This window comes from Melozone crissalis, unplaced genomic scaffold, assembly GCF_028551555.1.
Source record: "Melozone crissalis strain CALT ecotype California unplaced genomic scaffold, PUWL_Pcris_2 ptg000075l_1, whole genome shotgun sequence".
Lineage (NCBI taxonomy): Eukaryota > Metazoa > Chordata > Aves > Passeriformes > Passerellidae > Melozone > Melozone crissalis.
Genome location: NW_026535852.1, coordinates 1,456,092 through 1,482,154, shown reverse-complemented (window position 1 = coordinate 1,482,154; position 26,063 = coordinate 1,456,092). Strand labels below are relative to the sequence as shown.

At 42.3% G+C, this 26,063-nt stretch overlaps 1 protein-coding gene across 1 annotated transcript in view; it reads left to right on the top strand.

Moving 5' to 3' along the window:
- The window catches only part of IGSF5 (immunoglobulin superfamily member 5), a 28,365-nt gene extending 5,753 nt beyond the window's left edge, over positions 1-22,612 (top strand). The window contains exons 2-8 of the mRNA XM_054290031.1: positions 696-1,016; positions 2,146-2,454; positions 6,524-6,652; positions 7,147-7,171; positions 12,499-12,611; positions 13,768-13,844; positions 22,433-22,612. Coding sequence (XP_054146006.1) covers positions 696-1,016; positions 2,146-2,454; positions 6,524-6,652; positions 7,147-7,171; positions 12,499-12,611; positions 13,768-13,844; positions 22,433-22,501 — 1,043 coding nt within the window. The 3' untranslated portion in view covers positions 22,502-22,612. The remainder of the gene's footprint in view (positions 1-695; positions 1,017-2,145; positions 2,455-6,523; positions 6,653-7,146; positions 7,172-12,498; positions 12,612-13,767; positions 13,845-22,432) is intronic.
- The last annotated feature ends 3,451 nt before the right edge of the window (positions 22,613-26,063 follow it).

The following is a 26,063-nucleotide window of genomic DNA, read 5'->3' as shown; positions in this document are numbered from 1 at the left end:
TCAGCTGGAAGCACTGGGGCACCACAGCAGGAATATTCCCTTGAGGAAGCAGTTCCCCCTGGCAGGAGGGAAATGTCCATGCTTGGACTCAAAATATTCCTGTGCAATTGGTGGAGTTGGCAATGGGAGGCCCTGGGTCTGCGAGGAGGAAAGGAAAACAAAATTACTTTGTTAGGAGTTTTCAGCTCTGAAAAAATATTGGCCAAAATTCACACTGCCTTTCAAGGAGTTAAAACTAATGAGTTCAAGCACACCTTGGATAACAGAAAGCCTTTAGGAAGGCTTTAGAAGAAATACATGACAATGTGTGTGATGAATGATTGAGGAACAGGGGGAAGAGCACTGATGGGGCTGCAAAAAATCAGTGGCAATCCAAGATACGGAAAAGGGACTGGTTAAACACTCCTTTAATTATTTAAAATGTAGGCAACTCATGTATTTTCCCAGTTAAAACAGGATTTTTCTGTCAGCAAAATGGTAGTCAGTGAATTACTGAAGAGAAACAGGTGATTTTGGAGTGGGAGAAGGAGAGACAAAATAATTAAGGCATTTTTGAAGAAAAGCACTTAATCTAAAAATCTGAAAGAATAGATTGCACAACTCCATCTCTGAACCGGTTAAGATGTTTTACACTATCCAACCACCTCTGTTGGTGTTGTATATGTATTTATGGACTGATTTTGGCTCCTTCACAGGTCTGGGCTTTTGTTACTCCATCACAAAAGGCCCTGAGAACGCCACGGTGCTGGCTGGCTCCGAGGCCAGGTTCAACTGCACGGTGTCTGCAGGATGGAAAGTCATCATCTGGCTCTTCCAGGGCAGCCCTGTGCTCACTGTGCTCAGCTCCCAGGGCTCTGTGGAGACCACAGAACGCTTCACCTCCAGGAACTACAGCACTGGGGATGAGTTCACCTCGGAGCTGATCATCCACAACACCCAGCTGAGTGACTCTGGCAGGATCGAGTGCAGCATCCAGCAGCCCAGTGAAAACAACTTTGCCTTCCTCTCTGTTCAAGGTGTGTATGGCTGATGCCCTGGGAAGGCTGACCTAGAACAGAGCTACAGAATAAAGCAGGGATTTATTAAAATGGATCCACCTTGGGCAGCACAAGAGCCCAGCCGGGGCTGCACCCAAGATGAACCAAAATGGCCCCAAAATGCACGGCCGGGCACGGGGTCTGTCCCTGGGATCAGTTCTGCTCCATTTGCACCTTGCAGTTCATTGTCCCATCCCAGCTTTAGCCCAGGCAGTCCCACCCTGCTTGTTTTTCTCTCTCCAGCCCACGGTGTTTGTGCTCCTGGGCTGAGATTTGGGTCATTTGTCCTTGGTGCCCAGCTGGAGCAGGAATTGTTTTGTCTCCCTGCTCTGTGCACAGAGCTCACCATCCCATAATGTGAACCCAGACCCACACACTAAAGCAGCACAAAATCTGAAAAACAGAAAAGCTCAAACCTGAAGCATCACAGCCACCAGCAAAAAGCTGTTTTATTGTGCTGCACTTCAGGGAATCCTCTGAGGAATTGCTCAGGTTATCCCTGGGAAGGAGTACAATGCTCCCATTTCCCATCCTTTGCCTCCTACCCTCCTCATCCTCATTTTACTGATTGGGTTTGAGTCACATGCAGAGTGCCAATAACAGAGGATATAACTGCCCCTGTTTTTTCCTGCTCCATCTCTTATTCCTTATCAGCCTGCAGCCAGGGAAGCAGGATCTCAGCACCAGGCACCATCCATCCATCAGGGAGCGGCTTGGTGCAGTGTTGATCTCATCACCCACCTGTAAACCTCTTCTTATATGACCAGAGCATATTTAAAACTCAGAGAACAACACTATTATTTCACTATGTTGTCCTCCAGCTGGATATGTGTCAAGATGTCCAAAAAGTGCAATTTCCTGCTTTTTATTGGAAAGGTACTGAAAGTTGAGATTTGTGCTTTGACATATTGGGTAATGGGCCAGTGTAGCTGAAATATCTGCATGTTTCCATCATGCATGTGGTGTATCTGTATTAATAATTGTTTTCCACTTCATATCTCAAGGCATAGCTATTTCTGGGTAGCGAGATAAGATTTAAAAACCACCAGCAGGAAAGCAATGCAGCGAAACGTTCTGAAGGAACAAAAACATCTTTTCCCTCCCACAGTTAATGGATCTTTACTCATCAAAAATAGCACCTTAACAGTAAAAGACAACCAAACAATTGAGATTGTTTGTGAAGCCTTAGGATGGGCTCCAGCTCCAGACATTGCCTGGATGACAAATGACTCTTGGGTTGATAAGTCGAGCTATGTCACCCAGCAAAGCCCAGGATCTCATGGCCTCCACAATGCCCTGAGCACCTTAACTCTGACTCCGAGGGACACGGAGGTTTTGACTTGTTTAGCTGACATAGAAGCACTCCCCAGCCCTCAGAATGCATCTGTAACTCTTATTTTTGACAACTCTGCCACGGGTAAGTGAATGTTTGTTGTGCTTTTTCCCGTCCTGTGCTCAGGGCTGTGCGTTTTGTTCTGGTTGGTTTTGCTTTAGAAAGTTGTTTATTTGCCAGTGAAATCCTCTGGGGTGTGGGATTCGGGGCCAGGAGTCACAGCATGATGTACAGGTAGGGTTAAATGTGCTTTTAGCAGTCTAATGAACCATGAAGCCCAAGGCAGGACTGAGCACTCCTGTGGATTCCACTCCTGTGGATTCACTGCAAGGAAAACCAGCATTTGCTCTTTGACCAAGAAAACAGCCAAGGAATTTAGATCTTAAATACCCTTGATCAGAGCATGCCTGCCATATCAACTTAATTTTTTACAAAGCCAAACCCTCGTGTGAAATTGTTCTCTGGAATATCCAATACCAGTTTTACCCCTGATTTGGGAGAAAAACCCCTCCCAGTTTCTGCACACAACCCAGAAAAAATTCTGTCCCAACACATATGGAATTTTTTGGGCAGTGCATTAGGTTGATTTTTACTGGCTTTCGCTTAAAGAAATCCAAAGTTGCTTTAATCCAAAGTGGGATGTCATGCAAATCTCTGCAGAGCAGTTAGCAAGGCCTTTGATAACTCTAAATATTTTTGCTAAGGTTGTAATCATGCTGACAGCTTCTCTTGATGAACTGATTCTTCCTCTGCAATGGGTGAACGAGGCACACACAAAACATCCTTACAGGGTATCAATGAGGGGTTTGGTGCAGACATTTTGACACATAAACAACTGAGAAGATTGAGTGGCTGTGCCCTTTGTTTTCTGTATGAATCATTATTAGCAGGCCTTTTTCAGAAGTGTTTGCTTGGTAATGCAGTTGGAAAAGGTGATTTTACCACCCCTAATATGGCCTTTTGTAGTCACATTGATCTTAATTACTGACTAAGCAAAAGAGGACTATCCTGAGGAAATTAATAAATTCCCCTGCCCACTCATTTGTGATGTTTCCCTAGCTACTCCCTGCAAATCAGAAGAGGAGAAAAACAGATGTCATGAAGCACTATTAGTGTATAATTTGTGATTGTACAGGACCATCATTCATTTCTCTTTGGAAATACCATTGTGCAGCAGCAGCAGGCACTCAAAATTTGACAGGATAGGAGAATCTGAAGTCCTTAAATGATCAGGATGAAATGAAAGCATGGAATTTGTGACACAGGAAGGTATATAATGTACATACCACACTCAAAATCTTAGAGCTTGTCCCAGTTTTCATACATGGGCTCAGCCTTAGCTGGCTCTTGGGAAAGAGCACAACCAGCTTCAAACATGTAAGAAATCCTTCCCAAAACTACTCAAATTTTCTCCTAAAAAGCTGGGGGAATCAAATTCCTTGTTCCTCTCAAGCAATACAAGAACTACAGAAAACCTGAGCCCTCTCCAGCCACATGGGGAGGGAATGTCCCTCCTTGCTGCACCTCTGGGTCAGTCTTTCCATACAAAGTGATGCATTTTCATGTCATTCAGTTTTCCTTTGGGGAAGTTTGGCTGTGCCTGAAATTTGGGAACTCCTGCAGAGTTTTCCCAGGAGATCCATTCACAGAGCTTCAACTTGGAATGGGATCCATGGGGCAGTTCCTTAGCTGGGTCCAAGCTGTCTTTGGTTTTGTTGTTGAATTCCTGTGGCTTTTTGACCTGCAGAAGTTGGGGACAGAGAGCCTCCCATGAGCCTTTGGATGTCCTTTGCTTTTGGGCTCAACCAGAAAGCTCCAAAGTGCCCAAGGAGACACGTGCAGGTTTTTCCAGTCTCTCATTCCTCACTGCCTGGGAAAATCCCCTTTTCTGCAAACACTTTGTCAATGTTTGGACAACGTAGGGAGGAGCCAGAGGTCGGGATGGCAGCAGAGGATGGGCCCTGTGGAATGAGGAAGTGGCTCTGTCCACACTGAACACTCCATGGAGCTTGGTTTGCATTTCCTAAGGACTCAAAGGGATTTAACTCCTTCACCCCCTCGTGCAGCCCTGCTCGTGTGTTCACCTGGCAGCTCCTCAGCCACACCCAGCTCCAGCTTCTTTCTGCATCCTCCAAAACTGCAGACACACAAAAATGCTGAACCTCTGGGAGTATTTGTGTCGTTCCCTCTCCTTGTGGCTTCAGCTCCATAAATCTCTTGGAGATAACCTGACCCTGGCAGGGAGTGAAGCACCTTGGTGTGGCAGCTGCAGGTGTGTTCAGCTCCTCCCTTCTCACCAGGGTTAAGCTTTCCCCTCTAGCTAAATAGATGTCATTCACATTTTAGTCATCTTGAAACCCCCATGGCACCTCTATGGAACAAAATGTACTGAAATGTAGATATCTGTTGCAGTACTTCTAGATAAAAATACTATGAACAAGTTTATCATCAATTGATGTCAGCCTGCAGGATTTACTGCTAATTTTCAGCAGTAAATCCTGTATTTTTTTTTTTTTTCCAATAAAACTGAATGCTTGGTTTTTTTCCTAATAGAAGAAATTCCAAACATGCTGGTTGAGCATTAGGATTAGAGAGGACTGGAACAAATTGCTTAATGATAGTGACCTGAGCTTTGAATAATGCAGGTTCCTGGCAGAGGTTCAAGCTTTGTGGGAGGTTTTGGTTCTGTATCTTTTGAGTCTGAAACCTCCAAACCCCAAACACGCACCCAGGAAAATTCGAAAGGATTTAGTTTGAAAGGATTTAGATTGAAAGGATTTAGTTTATTCCCTGCCACAGGTAAACCTGGTTCCCACATCAGGGAATTTCATCAATTGCCCTGACCTTGAGCAGCTCCCAGTCCCCCTATTGCTGTGGTGCCTTTTCCAGAAGCTGTGTGCCCATGGAGTTGTTAATTGGGACCTCAAACGAGAAAAAGTCAATTACAAACTCATGGAACAGGACTGTGCCAAATCTGCATATGTCTCACACCTGTGATTTGGATTGGAAGATTGTTTCTAAACTGCCAAAAGTGTTTTGGGGCTGCTTTCCAAAGGGAACCCAAATTTGAGGTGCTTCTGGAATATTTGGTCAAACCAAGGGGCAGGATGATGTGACAAGGAGAAATGGCATCTTCCTTATACATCCAGCTGCCTGAGAAATATTCCCCAGCCCTGGAAGTGTTCAAGGCCAGGAATTGAATAAACCTGGAATGGTGGAAGGTGTCTCTGTTCATGGCAGGGGGTGGAACTGAGTGATCTTGGAGGTCCCTTCCAACCTAAACCATTCCATGATTCTATAATTCTAAATGCAAGATATTTTTAAAATTCTGTGCACGTGGGAGCTCTGTTTGGTCATAGCAACTGATTTAAGCAAGACATTGAATTATCCTTAAATCCCCTCGTTTAACCCTGTAGATTACAGCGAAGATGAAGGAATCAGTTAAATGTGAGCATGCTGTAGAGAAGATGGGTCAGTAGCTGTGTGTTCTCCACTGGTTTTGCTCTTTGCTGCTCTTTAAGTGGGGAACAGGAGTCGCACCAAGCACATCCCAAAATCAAACACTTGTTGAAATCATTGAGAGAAATCCCAAGATGGAGTGGATTAGAAAATCATTTTTCCAGGCTAGAGATCACCAACTGTTCTAATCCTCTACAATTCTTGCTGTGGTTTGTGGGGAGAAATGGACATTTTTTTCAAAGCAGCTCACCTTATTAAAAGGGACACATACACATTTGATCAAATTAATTGCAACCCAAAATACCTGTTTTCTCTCCACTGACAAGAGCAGCCAGGCAAGACATTAAATATTTGCAGTATGAACACCTAAACTGAATCTTAACACCTTTCCCCAAATGTCTTCAAAGGACTCTGGGATACCCAGCATAATTATAAAATAAAGTTAAGTTTGATGTTTGCAATCCTGTGCTTTTCAGAAGAGAATAAGCAGTGGGAGAAGCTACAACTGCAATAAAGGATTTGAATTCAGGAATATTTTAAATTCTTGGGTGCCATCCATAAAAACAGAGTCTGTCATTTGGAAAACACAGCCTCCTCACCAAACACTTCATAGCATCTCCCAGACAAGGCAAACAGGCTGAAAAGGGTGTTGTGAGGCTCTGATAGTCCAATCTTTCTCCATTTAATTTAACAGAAAATTATTACAGTGAAGACAACACGAGCACATGGGTTATTGTGCTTGCAGTTGTGCTTTCATTCCTTGGCATTGTTCTCCTGGTCGTTATTGTTGTGGTCGCTGTGCGCTGCTGCCTGAAGAGGAGAGGTGAGTGAACCCTCACAGCTGGGCCAAACATTAAAAAGGGGTTTTGGTAAGACATAAATCTACTTGTGTCAGCTCTGGTGCTGCACAAATTTTAATTTTACTTCTGTAAGCAGAAGACTGAACAGGCAGATCCTGCTCTTAGCCCTAACTTGTTTAAGATCCTCCTTAATTTCACCATCATGTTTCTCTCATGGATTTATTCCAATCAGTGTCAGCCCTTCATTCACATTAACTCACAGAGGGTCATGTTTTTTGTGAGTTTTGACTTTTAAAGACATTTAAATGTTATTTATTGAAGAATATTTTCAGTGCTGTGTGCCTAATTCCAGTTTCCACATAAGATGCTCTACAGGGCTGCCCAATTTTTCAGACAGGGTGGAGAGATGCTCCTGTGGTAGCTGGAACTCAAGCCATGCTCTTAGAGAACTCATAGAAGTTTTAAATTTGAATTTCCTGCATTTTAAACACCTCTTTTTTTTTTTTTTCATTTTTAGAATCTACTTATCAAAATGAAATAAGGTAAGACAGATGATGAAAAATTCTTGGTGTGTTTGCTGGATTCTTTGTGGTTGCTGCAGGGTGGCAAGCGGGACATGCCAGTGTCCTTGTCCTGGCATCCATCATCCCAGTACTCCTGGGCTGTGTGAGCTTGTAGGACAGCTCAGGGATGGGGGACAGCATCCAGGGAAAGGGATTGAATTAGAGATGGGGGACAGCATCCAGGGAAGGACCTTGTGACAGTGTTCACAGAGGTCTTAGGATGAGGGAAGCGATGAGGATCTGACTCCATGTTTCAGAATACTTGATTTATTATTTTATTATATATTTTATATTAAAAGTATACTAAAAGAATAGAAGATAAGATAAGATAAGATTTCATCAGAAAGCTAGCTAAGAATAGGAAAAAAAAAGAATGATAAAATGATAACAAAAGCTTGGGTCTCGGACAGAGAGTCCAAGCCGGCTGATTGTTATTGACCATTAATTAGAAACAGCCACATGAGACCAATCCCAGATGCACCTGTTGCGTCCCACAGCAGCAGATAATCATTGTTTACATTTTGTTCCTGAGGCCTCCCAGCTTCTCAAGAGAAAAAAGACTTAAAAAAAAAAGATTTTTCATGAAAGATGTCTGTGACAGACACTGACTTAGGGATGGGGGACAGCATCCAGGGAAGGGCACTGATTTTGGGATGGGGACAGCATCCAGGGAAGGGCACTGATTTTGGGATGGGGACAGCATCCAGGGAAGGGCACTGATTTTGGGATGAAGGGAGAGCCCCAGGCTCGCAGCAGGCAGTGAACTCCGATCCCACAGCGCTGAACACCCCTCGGAACCCCCAAAGCGCTGATGCGGCTCAGATGCCAGCTCTGTTCAAGCTGAAGGACAAAGCGGATCCCTGGAGCCGGCTGTGCCCAGGAGTGCCGGGGAAGGCAGGGAAGGGATGGCGGGACAGGAGCCGAGCCCGGCCGGCCATTGCCGCCGCCGCCACAGGGTGGCGCTGCCGCACCGGCCGGCAGCGCGGAGCCGGGAGCGGTTGGCAAATTCCAGCGGATAACGGGGAAAAAAGGGTTCACAGGGCAGCTTTCGAAAAAGGAAGAAATTAAATATTATATATGAATACATATATTATATGTATGTATATATATTAGTTATATATATAATATATAATTATATGTTATATATAATTATATATTACTATATATAATTGTATATAATATATATATTATATATATATAATATATATTATATATAGGGAAGGTTTGGATTAGATATTAAGAGGAAGAAATGAAATATAATATATGAATATCTATTACATATATGTTAAATATAACATATTATATAATATCATATATATTTGTATGTATTAAAATATATTTTATATAATAATTGATATAATATAATATAATATAATATAATATAATATAATATAATATAATATAATGTAATATAATATAATATAATAAATGTATTATATAAAAATATATTTATTATTACATAAAATATACATTTGTATTGTATAAACAATGGAATAATTTATATAAATAAACAATATGATAAATAAATAATTCGTATTTTATAAATAATAAATAAATAACATATATAATTTCTATATCAATATATAAAATACATATTATTGTAATATATAAATAATCTATAAAGATATAATATAAAAATATTATATATATAACATAACATAACATATATTATATAATTACATTATATATTAAATATTAAGAAATTCTTGACTGGGAGGCATTGGTACAGGTTTTCCAGGCATGATGTGACTCTCCATCCCTGGGAGTGTTCATTGGAGCAGCCTGGGATAGTGGAAGGTGTCCATGCCTACAGCAGGGGCTTAGAGCAAAATAATCTTTAAGGTTTTTTCCAACCCAAGCTATTCTATAATAAAAAATAATATATAATAATATTATATTATTATATAATTATATAATACATAGTAGTAAAAAATAAAAAAAAAAAAGTAAAGCTGCCCCGTGGATTTTTAATTAAAAAATTAATAAAGCTGCTTGGAATAAGATAATCTTTAAGGTTTCTTCCAACCCAAGCTGTTCTATAATAAAAATAATATAATATTTTATAATATTATATAATTATATAATATATAATAATTAAGAAGAAAAAAATTGATGAAGCTGCCCCATGGATTTTTCATTAAAAAATAATAAAAGTGCTTGGAACAAGATGATTTCTAAGATTTCTTCCAACCCAAGCTCTTCTATAATAAAAATTAATATTATATATAATAATATTATATATAATAATATTATAGGATTATATAATAATAATAATAATAATAATAATAATAATAATAATAAAATCTATAAAATTACTAAAGCTGCCCCATGGATGAGTCTCAGCGCCTCATCCACTGATTTCCAGATGTGTTTCAGTACAAAGTTGTTCTGTTATTGCACTGAGATGGAAAACTTTAGCAATCATTAACTGGTGGCTCTCAGCATTAAGATCCCTTTTTTCAGCAGCTGTGACAGCCGTGGCAGTGAGGTTATTAATATTATTATTTATATTTAGGCAGCATTGTGAATTCATTCCCTGCCTACGCCTGTGGGGTTTAAGTCCCCGTCCCTTAATGAGTTTGCAGAATGTTCCACCCCGCTGCCTGGCACGTCAGCAATTCCCAGTGTCATTAGCAGCCTCTTGTGGGGAAAGTTTGTGCAGGTCTGTTGACAGATTTCCATTTGTAAAGCACTTTATTGATGGGAAACAAAGTAAGGAAATTAGATACCCTCCGTTTTCTCCCAAGGAAATGATGCTTATTATGCCATGCCATACGTGTAAACTTTGTGATTTCTTACTTTGTGGGGTTGAATTAATCATTTTGCCAAGTGCAGCTCTATAAATAGGGCAGGAGTAAATCAGCAGGGATTGCTTGGATTCTGGCTTGGTTCAGAACCCCAAACACTTCCACAAGGATCAACTCTATAAAAGCAAAACTTGCAGGGAAGGACCTGCCCAGCAATGCATCTGCAGTGCTTCTTTCAGACAATTGAACAGATCCAGAATAAGGCATAACTTTCCCTCTATGTTTTTGCATCTGATCTGGGCAGAAACAATTCTACCTTCATGGCAAGGTGTGGTTTTAGCTCACAGTACTACAAAGTTACTGTTTCTCCATTAAAGATGAGTTGTCTCAGTGTGTTCACAAACCTTGCTTATACTTTAAAGTTCAGGCTCCAAGGCCCAGTTTGGACTTGGAGATTCAGTGTTGATTTCAAGCTTTGAAAATCAATGACCCTGAAATCACAGGGAGGATTATTAACAATCACAGATTTTGGAGGCTCAGTGTATTTTTCCCTTGGGGAGAACTTCCCTGCAGTAAAAGGAATGATGCTTGTCCAGATTTTGGAAGCTGGATCTGCAGTGCTTCTTTCAGACAACCTGAACAGGTCCAGAAACAGGCCGTAACTTTCCTTTCCCTCTATGTTTTTGCATCTGATGTGGGGAGAAACAATTCTAAGTTCATGGCAGAAATGTGGTTTTAGCTCACAGTACTACAAAGTTACTATTTCTCCATTAAAGATGACTTGTCTCACTGTGTTCACAAACCTTGCTTATAATTTCAATTTAAAAAATCTGGGATGAGTTCAGGCTCTGAGGCCTGGTTTGGACTTGGAGATTCAGTGTTGATTTCAAGGTTTGAAAAACAATGACCCTGAAATCACAGGGAGGATTATTAACAATCACAGATTTTGTAGGCTCAGTGTTCTTTCCCCTTGGGGGAACTTCCCTGGAGTAAAAAGAATGATGCTTGTCCAGATTTTGGAAGCTGCTGTGGTAGCAAAGAAGTAGTGAGACCAAACATACACTGGTTTATTTCTCACCTTTATTTTTAACTGGGCTGGCTATCTTCCTATGCCTCCCACACACCTTTTCTTTTTTTAATTTTTTTTTTTTTTGTAGCTGCTTTTTATTTGGCTACTCCACTGAGTTTGTTGGGATCTAAGGCTCAGATAAAAGAGACAGCACAGTGTCATGTAACATGTGGGGGTGGTAGCCCCAAACATTTGCTTTTGTCTTCTAGCAACCATGGCAGGGCTCTTAGTGGTGTCCAACCTGCTCATCTCCTAAAAAAGCCCCATAGCTGAGAGCTGAATCACCAGATTTCTGTGTGTGCATTAGTGACACCCCTCTGAAGCTCTGGGGGCCTGCAAAGTGATTCCTACTAAATAGAAAAGAAGGAGAATTACAGAATCATGGAATCATTGAGGTTGGAAAAGCTCCGCAAGGTCACTGAGGCCAAGCTGTGCTCCATGGGCATCTTGTCCCCAGCCCAGAGCACTCAGTGCCACCTCCAGGGGACACCTGCAGGGATGGGCACTGCAAAGCTCCCTGGGCAGTCCCTGCCAAGGCCTGAGCTCCCTTTCCATGGGCAAATTGCTGCTGCTGTCCCAGCTGAGCCTGCCCTGGCCCAGCCTGAGGCCGTTCCCTCTGCTCCTGTCCCTGTTCCCTGCCAGCAGAGCCCGACCCTCACTACAACTTTTGTACAAAGAATGCAACATTTTCCACAAACGTCACCAACATCCCTTCCCGACAAAAATTCCTGGTTTTCCATGGTGCATTTGTGCTTGCCACACCTCAAACCCAGGCAGAGGTGGACCTGGGAGTGTCCTGGAGAGGGGTCCATGGTAGCAACAGATCAATAGTAGCATCTCTTCTGGCATCAGAATTTTGGGTGAAAAAGCACCCAAATTCTCTCTGTGCAGCTGTGAGGGCACTGTTCTGCAAATTCAGAGATGTGTAACTTTAACCAAAGAGTTTCTCTCACATGTAAGGTAAATTTCAGAGTGAAAGATTAACTTCAGAGTGCACAGATGGATCCCTGTGACTGTGGGGATGTGAGAGGACATGCTTTGGGTTTGCAGCTGGGCACCAAAATGATCAGCTGTCATAAGTGACCTGGCTGGTGTTCCACTATTGGGCACCTAAATATCCTACAATTCAGAATCAGAGATCAAAATTAATTTTCTGCAAAACCTATGATCTGGCACAGAGTCCACACTTTTGGAAGGTTGCCTTATTTCCATTTCAAAACACATTTTGACATTGCAGCTGATGGAAACTTTCCAAACAGAATTTCATGGGCAATACCTCCATGCTAATTGCTTGGAATATGTTTTACACCTAAAAAAAATTATGTGTAAAAATTTTAGGTATAAAAAATTTAGGTCTAAAATTAAAAAAAAAATTTAGCTGAAAAAATATTATTTTTTGGGATGTGAGACATTCAATTTTTCTCTCTAGTCTGCTACCCAAGAGTTCTCCCACCATGGAGAACTTCTAATGACACCTTTTTGTTTTCTAGAAAAGTTTCAGCTGAGAAGAAAAAGGAAGGTGGTTTGGAAGACAGGCAGAGGAGTGGCAGTGAAAATCTGGGATACATTCCAGAGGAATTGTGGAACACAGAGCACAGCTCAGGTGAATCACAGATTGTTAAATTGCTTCTCAACATGGGCCTTTTGGACAACAGGTCAGACAATTAAAATTATGAGCTTTCACAATATTTAGTGAAGGACTTGTGCTTTTCCTGGACGTCTCCAGAACATTTTTGATGTTTCAGAGGAAGATCCTCCAAAAATATTGTGGAAACACCCAAGTTCTTTGCAATTGAATTTAGATTTAGTCCTGCGTTTGTTTTTTTTTTAAATGCCTTTGTTCTTCTAATTGTCTTCTGGGGCCAGATGTGGGAGGACTGGATTTTCATACAAGCAGCAATTTAGGCAATATTTTGCGGTTGGCCTGTGAAAATAAAAGAAAATTCACCACTGCCAACACACACAAAAAAAAAAATTAAAAAAAAATAGTAAAGAAAGAGAAGAAGGAAGGAATAAAGGCAGTTAGTGAACTATTATTTTACTGATAAATGACTAAGTTAGCATTATAAATTCTTGTCCTTAAGCACAAAGACTCTTCAAAAGCAAATGTAAATCTCCACCAAATCGTTACCTGGCACTTGCATTTTTAACCACGTTATTCTCAAAACATTTAATCAAACACTTAATGGCACAAAATTATTGTGCAGAGTCTGTAATCCAGGCAGACATCCTTTCCTCTCTGACAAATAAGTGGTGAAGAAATAAGTGCAGGGGAAAGATTTTGAGAGTATGTGGTATTGCAAAATGCAGCAGTTATAAAAAGTAAAAGGGAAATTAAGTGGATCTGGACAAATTGATTCCACAGAGTTCTAGACTGGCTTTTTTCATATTTGTTGGTATTCTGGGTTGACCATGGCTGGTCACCTCCCTTCTCCACTGACCTGGGTGTCTCCAGGACTGTTTCCTTCACACTTTCTCTCTCCTCTTTCCCAGGTCCTGCTGTGCTGGGTTTTTTTACCTTTCCTTAAATAAGTTATTGCAGAGGTGCCACCAATGTCACAGCTCCTGGTCACCTCACAGAAATCACCCCTGCAAACTCCCCCAGTACAAAAATCTGGCCATGTTAGCCCAAAATATTAGCCTTAGTTTTGCTCACAATATTAATAATAAATATTATTAATTAATAATTAATATTAGCCATTGTGTTTCCTGCCATGATGGACATTGAGTAACATTAATATTATATATTCTTTTTGCAGGACTTTCCTCTCTTCCCCCGATGTTTTCCAAGTCTGCTGGCCCTGATGACAATTTGCACATCAGCTCTGTACCAAAGGTAATGCTGATTTCTTGAATATCTCGACCTTTATTTTTTTTTGCTTTTTCACAGAGTGTGTATTGCACATAGACTTTGGGCAGGTAGACAATTAGAAGTCAATTACAGCTGTAATTGGGTAAGGGGAATGTCCCCTCATCATTCTTGACTGCATTTTCCTTCAAACGTGAAGGAAATGTGGATATAAGACGGAGGCACTGTGAAGGTGAGGTTTGAGGTTCCTCTGCAAACAAAATCCAGTGTAGAGAGAGTAAATAAATGTGAATTTTCTCTGGATCATTTCTTGACTGTATTTTCCAATATTCTAGAAGTTGCTTCAATCAGGAATTTTACATTGATCTTGAAACCTTTGTTATCTCAGGAGGGAAAGCAAACACCCAACACCCAGTGCCCCCAGAGCTTTGCCCCTTTTCCATGTGGAAAAAATGCAAAAAGAAGAGCTCAGTGTTTGCTCCTCCACTGGTTCCATTCTCAGTGACCTCATTCTGAAGGCTGGTGCTGCTCTCCCTTAGCTTCCTGCACAAGAGCAATGTGAATCCTAATTTATGCCATATTTTTATAAAATCCATTTAGCACCTCCAGGATGGTTTTTTTTGCCAATATTCTCTTGAGAGAGTGGTGGTGATGTGGTACTGAGTTCACTCCTCAACACAGTGATAACTCATTTATTTCTGAAGAGCTGCTTCAACATGTACAATGCACAAATCTGTCTTGGGGATGACACCGCACATAAATCACAGCAGAGTGTGTCAACTTCTCTTGGCACACAATGAAATTTAGGAAGCACTCAATCAACAATTAAAACAATGACAATGATCACATAATACCAGTACAAAATAACAGCAATGACACTGATGCATTTGTGCCTGCTAGTTATGATGGTTGATATGAATTACTTGTCAAACAAAATACTTTCAAAGGAAAGCTGAGAAGTCTGCACAAAACAGTGGAGGCATCAGTGTGGATCTGTAACTCCAAGCAACACTTTCAGACAGACTTTGGAATGGTTGTGAACAGGATTATGGGGCTTTTATCAGCTCCTGCATAGACAAATGGGGACATCACAATATACTGAGAAGCCCTGTTCAAACTGAAAAATAGTTTGTCTTCACCAAGACATTCTTAGATTGCTAAATATTCCTCTAATATATGGAAAATAGTTATAAATAACTTTCACCTCTTGATTTTCTTTTAGTGTTTTTCAAGAATGTGTGTGCAGCTCTTGATGCAGGTAGAAGCCACTGTGGCAGAGTTTTTATATTGTGCAGGGATAACTGGTTTGACAATCATAAATATTTCGATGTTATGCTGTGTTTCTGTGATGGATTCAAAGTTTCCCTGGCCACTTGATCTCCTCGGCCACCTAACCCAGGATTTCATGTGGAGGCTGCTCCTTTCATGTCTCAGTTTGAATCAGGACAGTGAACAGAAGATTCCATGCATGTGGCATGTGGTGTCTGCTCTCACAGCCAGAAGAGGTTGTGCTGAGCACCCTGGACACATTTCATGGCAGGATATTGATCCAAGAGGTGTCTGGATGTGGCACCATGGTTTAGGGGTGATGATGGTGGTGATGGTTGATGATGGGCCTGGATGATCTGGAGGTCTCTGCCAGCCTTGGTGCCTCTGGGATTTGGTGGTTCTGGGATCCCTTTGGGCATTTCCCAGGGCCTGGGTGCTCACTGATGGTTCATGGGCACTGGTTGGGCACTGTGGTGGCACTAAGGCATTTGGTGACATCTGAAAGGCACCAAATTTGGGTGTTCTCAGGCAGCTCCATCCAATGTGAGAACAATGATGATGTGAGTGGGGACCATCAGGGTTCACTGTCCTGATTCAAACTGAGACATGAAAGGAGCAGCCTCCACATGAAATCCTGGGTAAGCTGGCCTAGGAGATCAAGTGGCCAGGGAAACTTTGAATCCATCACAGGAACACAGCATAAAATTAAAATATTTATGATTTTCAAACCAGTTCTCCCTGGTCAATATAAAAACTCTGTCACAGTGGCTTCTACCTGCATCAAGAGCTGCACACACATTCTTGAAAAACACCAAGAGAGAATCAAGAGGTGAAAACAATTCATAACTATTTTCCATGTGTTAGCGGAATATGTAGCAATCTAAAAATGGCTTGGTGAAGACAACCTATTTGTCAGTTTGTGTTGTATTGCACTAAATAGTTAGGTGTATTGTGACGGCCCCATTTGTGCATGCAGGAGCTGATAAAAGGCTGCTGAAAGTTTACCCTAAATCGTGGATTTGCAGTCTGTGATTTAATTTTATCGCAACAAATGCAAACAGAGTAACACATATCCCAGGCAAAAAGTGTTTTTCTTTTACATTCACAACCTTCCCTGTTAACTGCATAATACAGGTTTTGTCTCAAAAGTTGTTCCTGGATATATTCCAATAAAGTTCAATCAACACTGATGCCAATATATTGCCTAATAACCATTGTAGTGCTCTTTCATTATATTTCTTGTCAAGCAGGTGAAATCAGGTGTTCACTCATTTAGCTGTTTGCTGAATCAAACAATTTGTTCAGAAGCCACCGGCCCTCCTGCCATCTTCCAAGCACAGAAAGTTGTGATTCTCACTTGGCTTTTCCTGCCTGACTACTGGAGACATTCCCAAAGATTTTCATCTTTATTCTCTAGGCCTTTTAGGGAGAAGTAGGGGGTAAAAAACTCAAAAAAGAAGGAAGAAAAGTTATCCTGAGGATTTTTTCCATAGTGAAGGAGGTCAGGAAGGGGTGGACTCCAATAAATTACTTCTCTCTCCCTGGGTAATCAGGAAAAATGAGCAGAAGTCCTTGCAGTGCTTCTTTAGAGGTCAAGAAGAAGGAGGGAAAACCCAAACTCCTCCCTGAGGAGCAGGAAGTCCATCTACTGATGGAAAAATTGCAGATTGAAGATGTAAAACCTTATCTATTCCCGTGTCTCTGAGGGTAAGGACTTCAAATTTGATCCCTTCTGTTCCATATGTAAAAAAGTTACAATTTTAAATGATTTGGGAGATTGAAGGAGACTTCATATCACATGTTGTGTTTCCTCAGGATTTGTTACCCATAGACCCAGCTGGGTACAAACCTGAAGTCCCTGGTGTGTGTCACACAGGGTGACAACAGAAAAACACTGAGCTCAGCTTTTGGCCATTCAAACTCTTGGAATCAGAAACTAATGCAAAACGTCCACAGAAGATAAATGCTGCCCAGTAATTGCACTGATCAATTCACAACCTGAACAAAAGGTTTGGCAGAGAACAAGGGAGGAAAATCAAAAGTGTGTGAGACGTTTAAAAAATGATGAGTAATGAAGCAAATTATTGAGCTGAGGGAAAAATGACCAGGCACTGGAAGAGGAGGCCAGAAGCATCAGTCAGAGGTGCTGGAAGGTCTTCATTGTGATGATATTGACTGAGAAAAGGTCAAACTGAGAGCAGAGGTGCAGGCTTCTGTTTAATGCAGATGTAGTTCCTGTCAGGGATGGGTGAGTGTGATCCTTGCTCCCAGCACTGGGGCTGAGCTGCCACAAAAATGGATTTTAGGGACCAACATCCACTCAGGGAACAGTTCCTCATTCCCTGCCCCACCCAAGTTCCTCATTCCCTTCCAAAACCCAAGAGCAGTGAGGGGGTGTGATGGTGTTCACCGGGGTTTTCGAATGACGGAAGAGACGAGGATCTGACTCCATGTTTCAGAAGGCTTGATTTATTATTTTATGGTACATATTACATTAAAACTATACTAAAAGAATAGAAGGACAAGTTCTCATCAGAAGGCTGGCTAAGAATAGAAAAGAATGCATAACAAAGGTTTGTGGCTCGGACAGAGAGAGCCAGCTGACTGTGATTGGCCATTAATTCCAAACATCCACATGAGACCAATCCCAGATGCACCTGCTGCATTCCACAGCAGCAGATAATCAATGTTTACATTTTGTTCCTGAGGCCTCTCAGCTTCCCAGAAAGAAAGGAATGATTTTTAATGAAAAGATGTCTGCAACAAGGGGCATCCCCTGCCTGGGATTCTGCAGATTTTGGGGCAGCGCCACCTCCAAGGAGCTCTGTTCTCCAAATTCCCACAGAGGGAGCTGAGCGGCTTGCAGGATTGGATAGTCTCCATAATGAGCTCATTTAATATGCCATGAAGGTCTCTGTGATAAATCAGGAGCCCATTCCATGAGAGAGGGAATGCTCATTTCCAATGGGCTGGGCCCATCCCTGCTGTAACTCCAGCCCAGCTCCAGGAATCTTCCACAGCCTCACTCCTCCTTCCCAGTCCAGAGTGAGTCATGGCTCCCTTAATGGGGAAAGATCTATTTTTCTTCCTAACTACTCCAAATGACACTCTATAAACTGGAAATATTATTTAGCTGTGCTTGTGGTTTTATCCTGAGAAGGAAATGAATGATGAATTGCAGCTCCATTTATTGCCCCATATAGAGCTGCTCTGACTCTGAGGGTTGTTGGAAAGAAAAATTAAGCTATCAAAATTGAATTAAAAGGTCAATAAATAGAAAAATAAATCGATGAAAGCAAACAATTTTCCCCCTGCTGATGAAATGGGCTGCAGATATGTCATGTTATTATATCCATTGGTTAGCATATCTTGATTAAGAGAGCAATAAATATTGATGATACAGATAAAGAAACGGCAGGGGAAGTTTACAGATTTTTTTCTCCCAAATGTCTGTGGGAGAAGGGGAGGAGTTAAGGCATAAGGGTGGGATTAACCCATGAAGAAACAAGGGGGAAAGAAGTGAATTTCGAATCAAAATTGAAAACTAAGGGCAGGGAGAGAAATAACCTTCAGAAGCAGAAATCTGTGGCTTTCCCCCCCTGATTTTTTGTTCTGTTTTTGTCAGCCCAGTGTGTGATGCATGCAGACACATTTGGGAGCCCTCCTGCCACATTAATGTCAGCACTTTGTTCTCATGCAGTTGGGCTTGAATATTTCTTGGCTGGCTGGTAGCAAGCCTTGAGTTTATCTCAGCATCAGTGTCTGAGGAGCTGCCATCCCTCCCCTCAGTGCTGAGAGTCCTGTTCCACAGGGCCAGATGTGCTCATCATTCACATCATATCACACAGGGTGCAGAACTGACTGAAACCCGCTTGTAAGAGCAGAAATCCTTCTTTCATTGACTGAAGATCACTATTCAAAGCACCATGGAAGGATTCACCCCTGAAAGCAGCTGATACACACTCAATTTACCTCCTGATTCACCCATGTGTTGCTAGCTCCCTTTTTGTCTGGGTGAAGAGCTGGAGGAGATGAAAAGATCTGTGCTGCATCTGTTTCCCCAACCAAACCAACAAAACTATGTGAAGCTTTTCCCAGTATCATAATCCTTTTACAGCAATCCCTGTGAAAAGGCACCCAAGGCAGATGATAAATCAACAGGCAGGCTTTGAAGCATGTGACTGTCAGATATCCATGGATAACTGGATGCCAAGCTGACAGCACAAAGAGATTTTAAACTGTGTAAAAGAAATGCTGATGTTAGCACATCCTTCCTGATGGGGGGACCCCCTCAGGAACTCACTCCTGTGATGTTGTGCTGTGGACAAACCACTGGAAATGGGGTTTTTCCCCTTCAACCTGTAGGGTGTAATGAGCTATGAAGCCCTTTTTCCTCAGACTAGGATGGGCAGGAGTAGTAAAGCACTGAATTAATCTAAAGAGGAAACAACTTTGAAATCAGAACCAAGCAGGGGCTGCAGCAGCTCAAAGCAGATCAGGGTATAAATAGGAAGTGGTTGTTGTGGTCCTGCTCCTCTGCATTATTATTTGTAATTGCAAGTATTATTTGTAATGCATTACTACACTGCATTATTATTAGTGATGTGTTGTATGAGATCTTCCATTCAGAAAATGAGTTTTAGGTCAGTGACCAGCAGCCAGCAGCCTCCATTTCAGTGAAGTGCAACCTCAGGAAGGCTCTGCTGCTTCAGAGAAAGCTTCCCAGAAAATGGGCCAGCACACAGCATGAGCTGATTGAAATTCGTGAAATTATTCATTAATTGACACCAGAGCACAGTAAGCATGAAGGAGAAGCAACTCTAAGGCAAAGAACTCTGAGAGATGCAGCAGGGCAAGGGTGAACCCTCATGGACATCAGCCTCACCCTGGGAGCAAACCTTGCTCAGGTCCTGCTTTGGTGGGGAGGAGAAGTGCCATGACTGGGCTGGATGGCTCATTCCTGAGGATGGGATTTTAAAGGAAAATAGCCCTGGTGGAGTTGTCCTTTCCCCAGTGCTTTCATGGGGCTGCCTGGATCCAGCTGCTGCTCATCCTCTGGCTCCCTGCTGGTCAGGATCATCTACAAACCTAAATCAGAGAATCTCAGAGTGGTTGGGGTTGGAAGGGATCTAAAAAATCATCCAATTCCACCCCTGTCCTGCAAGGACACCTTCCACTGTCCCAGGCTGCTCCAGCCCCAGTGTCCAGCCTGGCCTTGGGCACTGCCAGGGATCCAGGGATGGAATTCCATCCCAGCCCTGCCCACCCTGCCAGGGAACAATTCCTCATTGCCAAGATCCCACCCAGCCCTGCCCTCTGGCACTGGCAGCCATTCCCTGTGTGCTGTCCCTGCATCCCCTGGCCATTGTCTCTCTCCAGCTTTCCTGGGGCTCCTCCAGGCCCTGCAAGGCCGCCCTGAGCTCAGCCCAAAGCTTCTCCTGTGCAGGTGAGCAATGCCAGCTGTGCCAGCCTTTCCTGCCAGCAGAGCTGCTCCATCCCTCTGCCCATCCTGGAGCCTCCTCTGGGCTCTCTGCAGCAGCTCCAGCTCCTCCCTGTGCTGGGGCAGCTCTGCAGGTGGGAAATCACCTGAGCGGGACAGAGGGACAGAATTCCCTCCCTAAATCTCCTGTAGCATTACCCCAAATCTGCCTCTTTCCACAACATTGCTGGGAGAACTTTCTGATTTATGTCTTTTTTTCCTTTAGCAAATCTGGTGCAATAGAAAATTTTTCTCCAGCAAGTTCTGGGAAATATTCTCACCTCAGTATCTTGCTAAACATGGGATACAAACCATGACCTGTTTCAGGGAGTTTTAGAGACAGGGTGTTCTTGGGCCCCCTCTGAAACCTTCTGTTTGCTCACTATGCTACTGGTTCTGTATCTTTTATTCTCACAGACAACAATATGTGGGAATATATCCTTTCCACAGACATTAAACTTGCCTTTGGATTTTTTTTCTTTTTTTTTTCCCGTTTTACTTGAAAATTTGTTATTTTGGTGGGGGAGGTAGTAGAGAGCTCCTCTGCTTAACACTGAGGTCTTTGGGCAGGACCACTGAGGTTTTTGGGTAAGAAATTAAGTGCAGCAGAGGGATGTTGGAAAAGGTCTTTGAGCAGAGCCAGGCAATGCTGTTACTTCCCAAAGCACCTCTCCTCTGTGCAAAAATAAACAGTAAAGAAGGGTAAATTTAGAAAACAGCAGCATGTTCTGGCTACAAGAAGGGATGGGAGGGTGGAGAAAGAGAGTTGTGTTTAAAACAGAAGGCAGCTGTCTCATGAAATGCTCCTAGGATGGTTAAATTTATCCCACAGTGGTGCTGGGGCTCATTAAATACCAGAGCTGTGTTGTCCACATTTGTTATCTAACATTTGCCTCCATCTGTTATTCAATAATGTATATGTACCAAATGCATTATTGAAGATGTTTAATACTGGAAGAATACCAGAGCAATACAGACTGTGCATGATTAATGCTCCAGAAACAAACCTCAGGAAAATTGGTCAATAGTCAGAGAACCAAGTCTGGCTTGATAAAACATTTCACTGAGAAAAACAGTGAAATTTCCATTAATTTCCAAGAGCTTGAGACCAGGTGAGGAATTACAGGGAGGAGCTGTTGCTACTACATTTAAAAATCCACAGTTTTTGTTACTCAGATGCATTTGAGAGCGAATTTTTCCTTGTCTTTTCCTCTGCAATGATATTTTGTGAAAGCACAGGAGTAATTAGGGCTGGAGATGCACCTGCCCTTGTTTCAGATGAAGGAGGAGAAGCTTTCCAAGGCTGCTGAGCATTTTCCCTGCTCTGATCCCACAGTGCAGTCAGTGGCAGTGGAATCCTGGCAGTCTTGGGAAGTTTAAAAAAGATAAACACTGAGACACTGAGAGTTCTTCCAGCCACGTGAAATGCTGCTGTGCTGTGATTTCTGATGGGTCTGGAAAGCAAATATTCAGATTTTTCACAGCAATGTACAAAAAGCAAACATACAGATTTTTAAGAGGAACATTTACAGGTTCCTTTAAGAGAACCAGAGGAGGAACACCCCAAATCACCTTTTGCTTAGGATTACACAGGCTGCAGAGGCCACAAGGAGTTCTCAGGCGTCACTGAGAGCAGATGATGAATTCCCAGCACTGCCAGCAGCAGCGTGGTGCATGTGGAGCTTTTGTTTCGCTCTGCTCTCATGCTCTCCTTTGTGTTCGGATTGTGAGTGGGCTGCTGGTGATAGATTCCATTTTGCTGTCATGCTCTGGGCTGAGGGGTTGGCAGGTAACCTCCTGAGGCCCCTTGTGGGACTGCTTCTCTGGGATTTCTTCCAGCTCTCTCACTGGTTTTGCTCTCCCCTAGGTGCGGCCTCAAAGGCGTCCTGATTATCCCATCAGCCCAAAGAAAATCAGGAACGTGACACTCGTGTAGGATGTGCTTCTCCAAGAAGTTGCTTTTCTACATGTTTGGATGCCTTCATGCAATGCAGAAATGTTAAAACCAGCTCTCTCAGTTTAACTTATAAGTTATTTTTCTTTTTTTTTTTTTTTCTTTTCCCTCATGCAATGAAATAAAATTGCAACCTTTATAAAACAGAATGTGATATCACAGCAAAATAATGGACATAAATTACATCAATAGACTGCCCTAATTTCCAAGACAATGAGTTTGATGGGACTGTGGAAGAAGAATCCACGTTTTGGGTCCCCAGGAAATCAGCAAAACTGTCAGATAGCAATGTTGTGTTACAGCATTAGAAGATCAAGGACTGGAAATGCAAGATATTTATTATTTCAGAAGAAAATGGTTAATATAGTAATGGTTAATGCAATATCCATGCTTTTAAACATATTTTATGTACAGCTGATCATCCTGAGCTTTCAGATCAACAACATTTTTCCATTCCTATTCTGCAATAGAATCAAGGGAAGTTTTCATGGAGGCTGCTTCAAAATTTCTAACAAAACTATCTTTGGATCAGAAATGACATTTCTCCATTTCAATGCATTATTTTATGAGACGTATTTGCCTTAAAATTCCATTTCAAAATAAAACCCTATCAACCCAGGTGCCAAAAAAATCCTTTTTAAAAAAATTGAAATTCAAATATCTTAAGCTGCCAAATGTAGATTTGAAACTCTTGACTTTGAAGAGTTGTTGCTTGAATGTTTTATGTCTGTTCTACTTCTGGGCTGAGTTGTGTCACAGCAATGGTGGCTTCTGGAATTCAGTCTGAACAGTGTTTTTTCCTCAGGGATACAGTTGATAATGACCATGGGAAATGCACTTTAACAAAGCAGCTTCTCAGCAGAGCAGATCCAGCACATGGACCATATCTAAAAGTGATGAAATATTTTGTCTGAAATTTTCTATTTCATAATAAAAAAGTTCAATGTTAATATTTTATTTCTTTTCTTTTACAAAAAGGCAAACTTCTTCCAGAAAAACAAGATATTTTCAGTGTGCTCTTCTTCCTTCCCACTCAAAGAATTCTGAATTATTCAGTGTGTCTCACGTTAATCTTTGGTACAGACGTGCTCCTGAAAGAAGCCCTTGCTTCAAACCCCTTCCAGTGACACTCTGTGCAACAACACTGAGGAATTTGAGATCTGAACTCAGGAAGGAGAAGTTGTTTTGCACATTTAGCATTTGGTATCTCCTTAACTCGTGGCAGATTTTGTGTGCTGGTGGCATTTTCAGCCAGTCTGCCAGAACAAGTGCAGGGTCTGCCATGTGCTGTTTGTACACAAAGCTGTTTCAAGTTCTGACCATCCACTGCCTTTCTATCTTGTCTGCCTAAGGAGGAGCTTTGAAATGAATTTTATAATGTTACACAGACAAAAATATAAGCAATTTACATTGTGGCATATTGAAATTTTGCTTGAAAATATCCTTATTTTGAATTAAACACTCGTGTTGAAAAAAATCTACCTTATTCTGATACAAGGATTCCTATTGCTGACATTTGCTTGCTACCACTGTGGCTGAAAGCAACCTAAACACAACCAAAAATCCACTTTATTAGACGAATATCCACTGCATGAGAGAGGGAAGCCCAGGGTAACTCCAGCCTGGGATTTGAGGGGGTAAAAATCATGGAGCTTTGGCTTTCTGTTCATGTGCATTGTTAACAGGGCCTGCTGGTTGTCAGAAAAGTAAAAATAATCTCTAAACTCAGTGGTTTCCCAGTAGAGAGTGTTGGTTCATTGGGATATATTTTGCAAAGTTTTCAAGCTGTACTCCTTTGTTTATCTCCAGGCCCTTATTTTCAAGCTTAGCTTTGATATTATTTGGTGTCATGGCAAAGCAGCCAACCTAGGACTGAAGAAAACCTTTTCTCCACTTAATCAGAATCCTTCCACACTAATCAAACACATTTCTGTGTTGATGCCATGGGCCCGAGGACACAGACTGTGTCAGCACCAAGGAGATTTCTGTGCTGGGGAGTCCCCACTGAGATTCCCAGGCTGCAATTCCAGGTGCTCCAGGCACTTCAGAGGACACCAGCAATGCTTCTAAAATTGGTTTGCTGGGCCAAAGGGCTCCCTGGCACTCCTGATGGGTGAACAGTCTGAGAAGAGAAGGTTCTGATGCCTTCTGAAGGCTGCCCTGGAACAGAGCTAAAGAATAAAGCAGGGATTTATGGAAAGGTCTCCACGGATCCACCTTGGGCAGCACAACCCAAAATGGCCACAAAAATGGACAACTGGTCACGGGGATCTCTCCCTTGGATCCGTTCTGCTCCATTTGCACCTTGCAGTTCATTGTCCCATCCCAGCTTTAGCCCAGGCAGTCCCACCCTGCTTGTTTTTCTCTCTCCAGCCCACGGGGTTTGTGCTCCTGGGCTGAGATTGGGATCATTTGTCCTTGGTGCCCAGCTGGAGCAGGAATTGTTTTGTCTCCCTGCTCTGTGCACAGAGCTCACCATTCCATAATATGAAGCTCAGACCCACAGACTAAAGCAGCACAGAATGTGAAAAATAGAAAACTCAAACCTGAGGCATCAGTTGGAGATTTCATAGCAACCTGAAGAGGGGCTCCGAGGAGTCTGGGAAGGGATCCTTCATCAGGAATTGTAGTGACAGGACAAGGGGGAATGGCTTCAAACTGCCAGAGAGCAGGGTTGGATGGGATGTTGGGAAGGAATTGTTTCAAGGGAGGGTTGAAACTCTTGATTAAGAGAGAAATAAATATTGATGATACAGATAAAGAAATGGCAGGGGCAATGGAGAAGCTGTGGCTGCCCCTGCATCCCTGGCAGTGCCCAAGGCCTTGTTGGACACTGGGGCTTGGAGCAGCCTGGGACAGTGGGAGGTGTCCCTGCCATGGCAGGGGGTGGCTCTGGATGAGATTTAAGGTCCCTTCCAACCTTAAGGCAGCTGGAAAAGTGCTCCAAGGTGCCACTTTCACCTCAGGAACCACCAGAAAAATGTCCCTGAACATCCCACAGCAGCAGGAGGAGTTCACAGCCCCTGAGAACACCTCTCAGCCACTCAAGCAAACAAAGCTGTCTGCACAAACAGGTACCACAGCCATGGAAACTGCACATTAACCACAGTCTGGAGCTCTTTTCCCTCCCTGCCAGCTCAAGGAATGCATCCCACACAGCTCTGGAACACTCCTAACAGCGCTGACTCGAGGTTAAAAAATTCTCATTGCGTCCTTGGGATTTATGGTTGGGGGCATTTATTTCCTTGCAGGTTTGTTTGTTTGGGCATGTTGTACAGCCTGTATATCATCTCCAGTACTAGCTGTTACTTATGTTTGCAAATAGAGCTCCACAAATAACAATACATAAAATACAGAGACAATTTTCAGCTCACAGGGAATATAAAATATACAGGCACTTTCAGAAGGCACAGTAGACTAAAAATATTGAATTTCAGGCACTTTATGGAGACACCAATCTTTTGTATGCATGCATATTGATTTATAATTATGACTTGGGGGACATTTTAGTAATCTAGAAGTATCCAGCTTTTTACAGCTCACA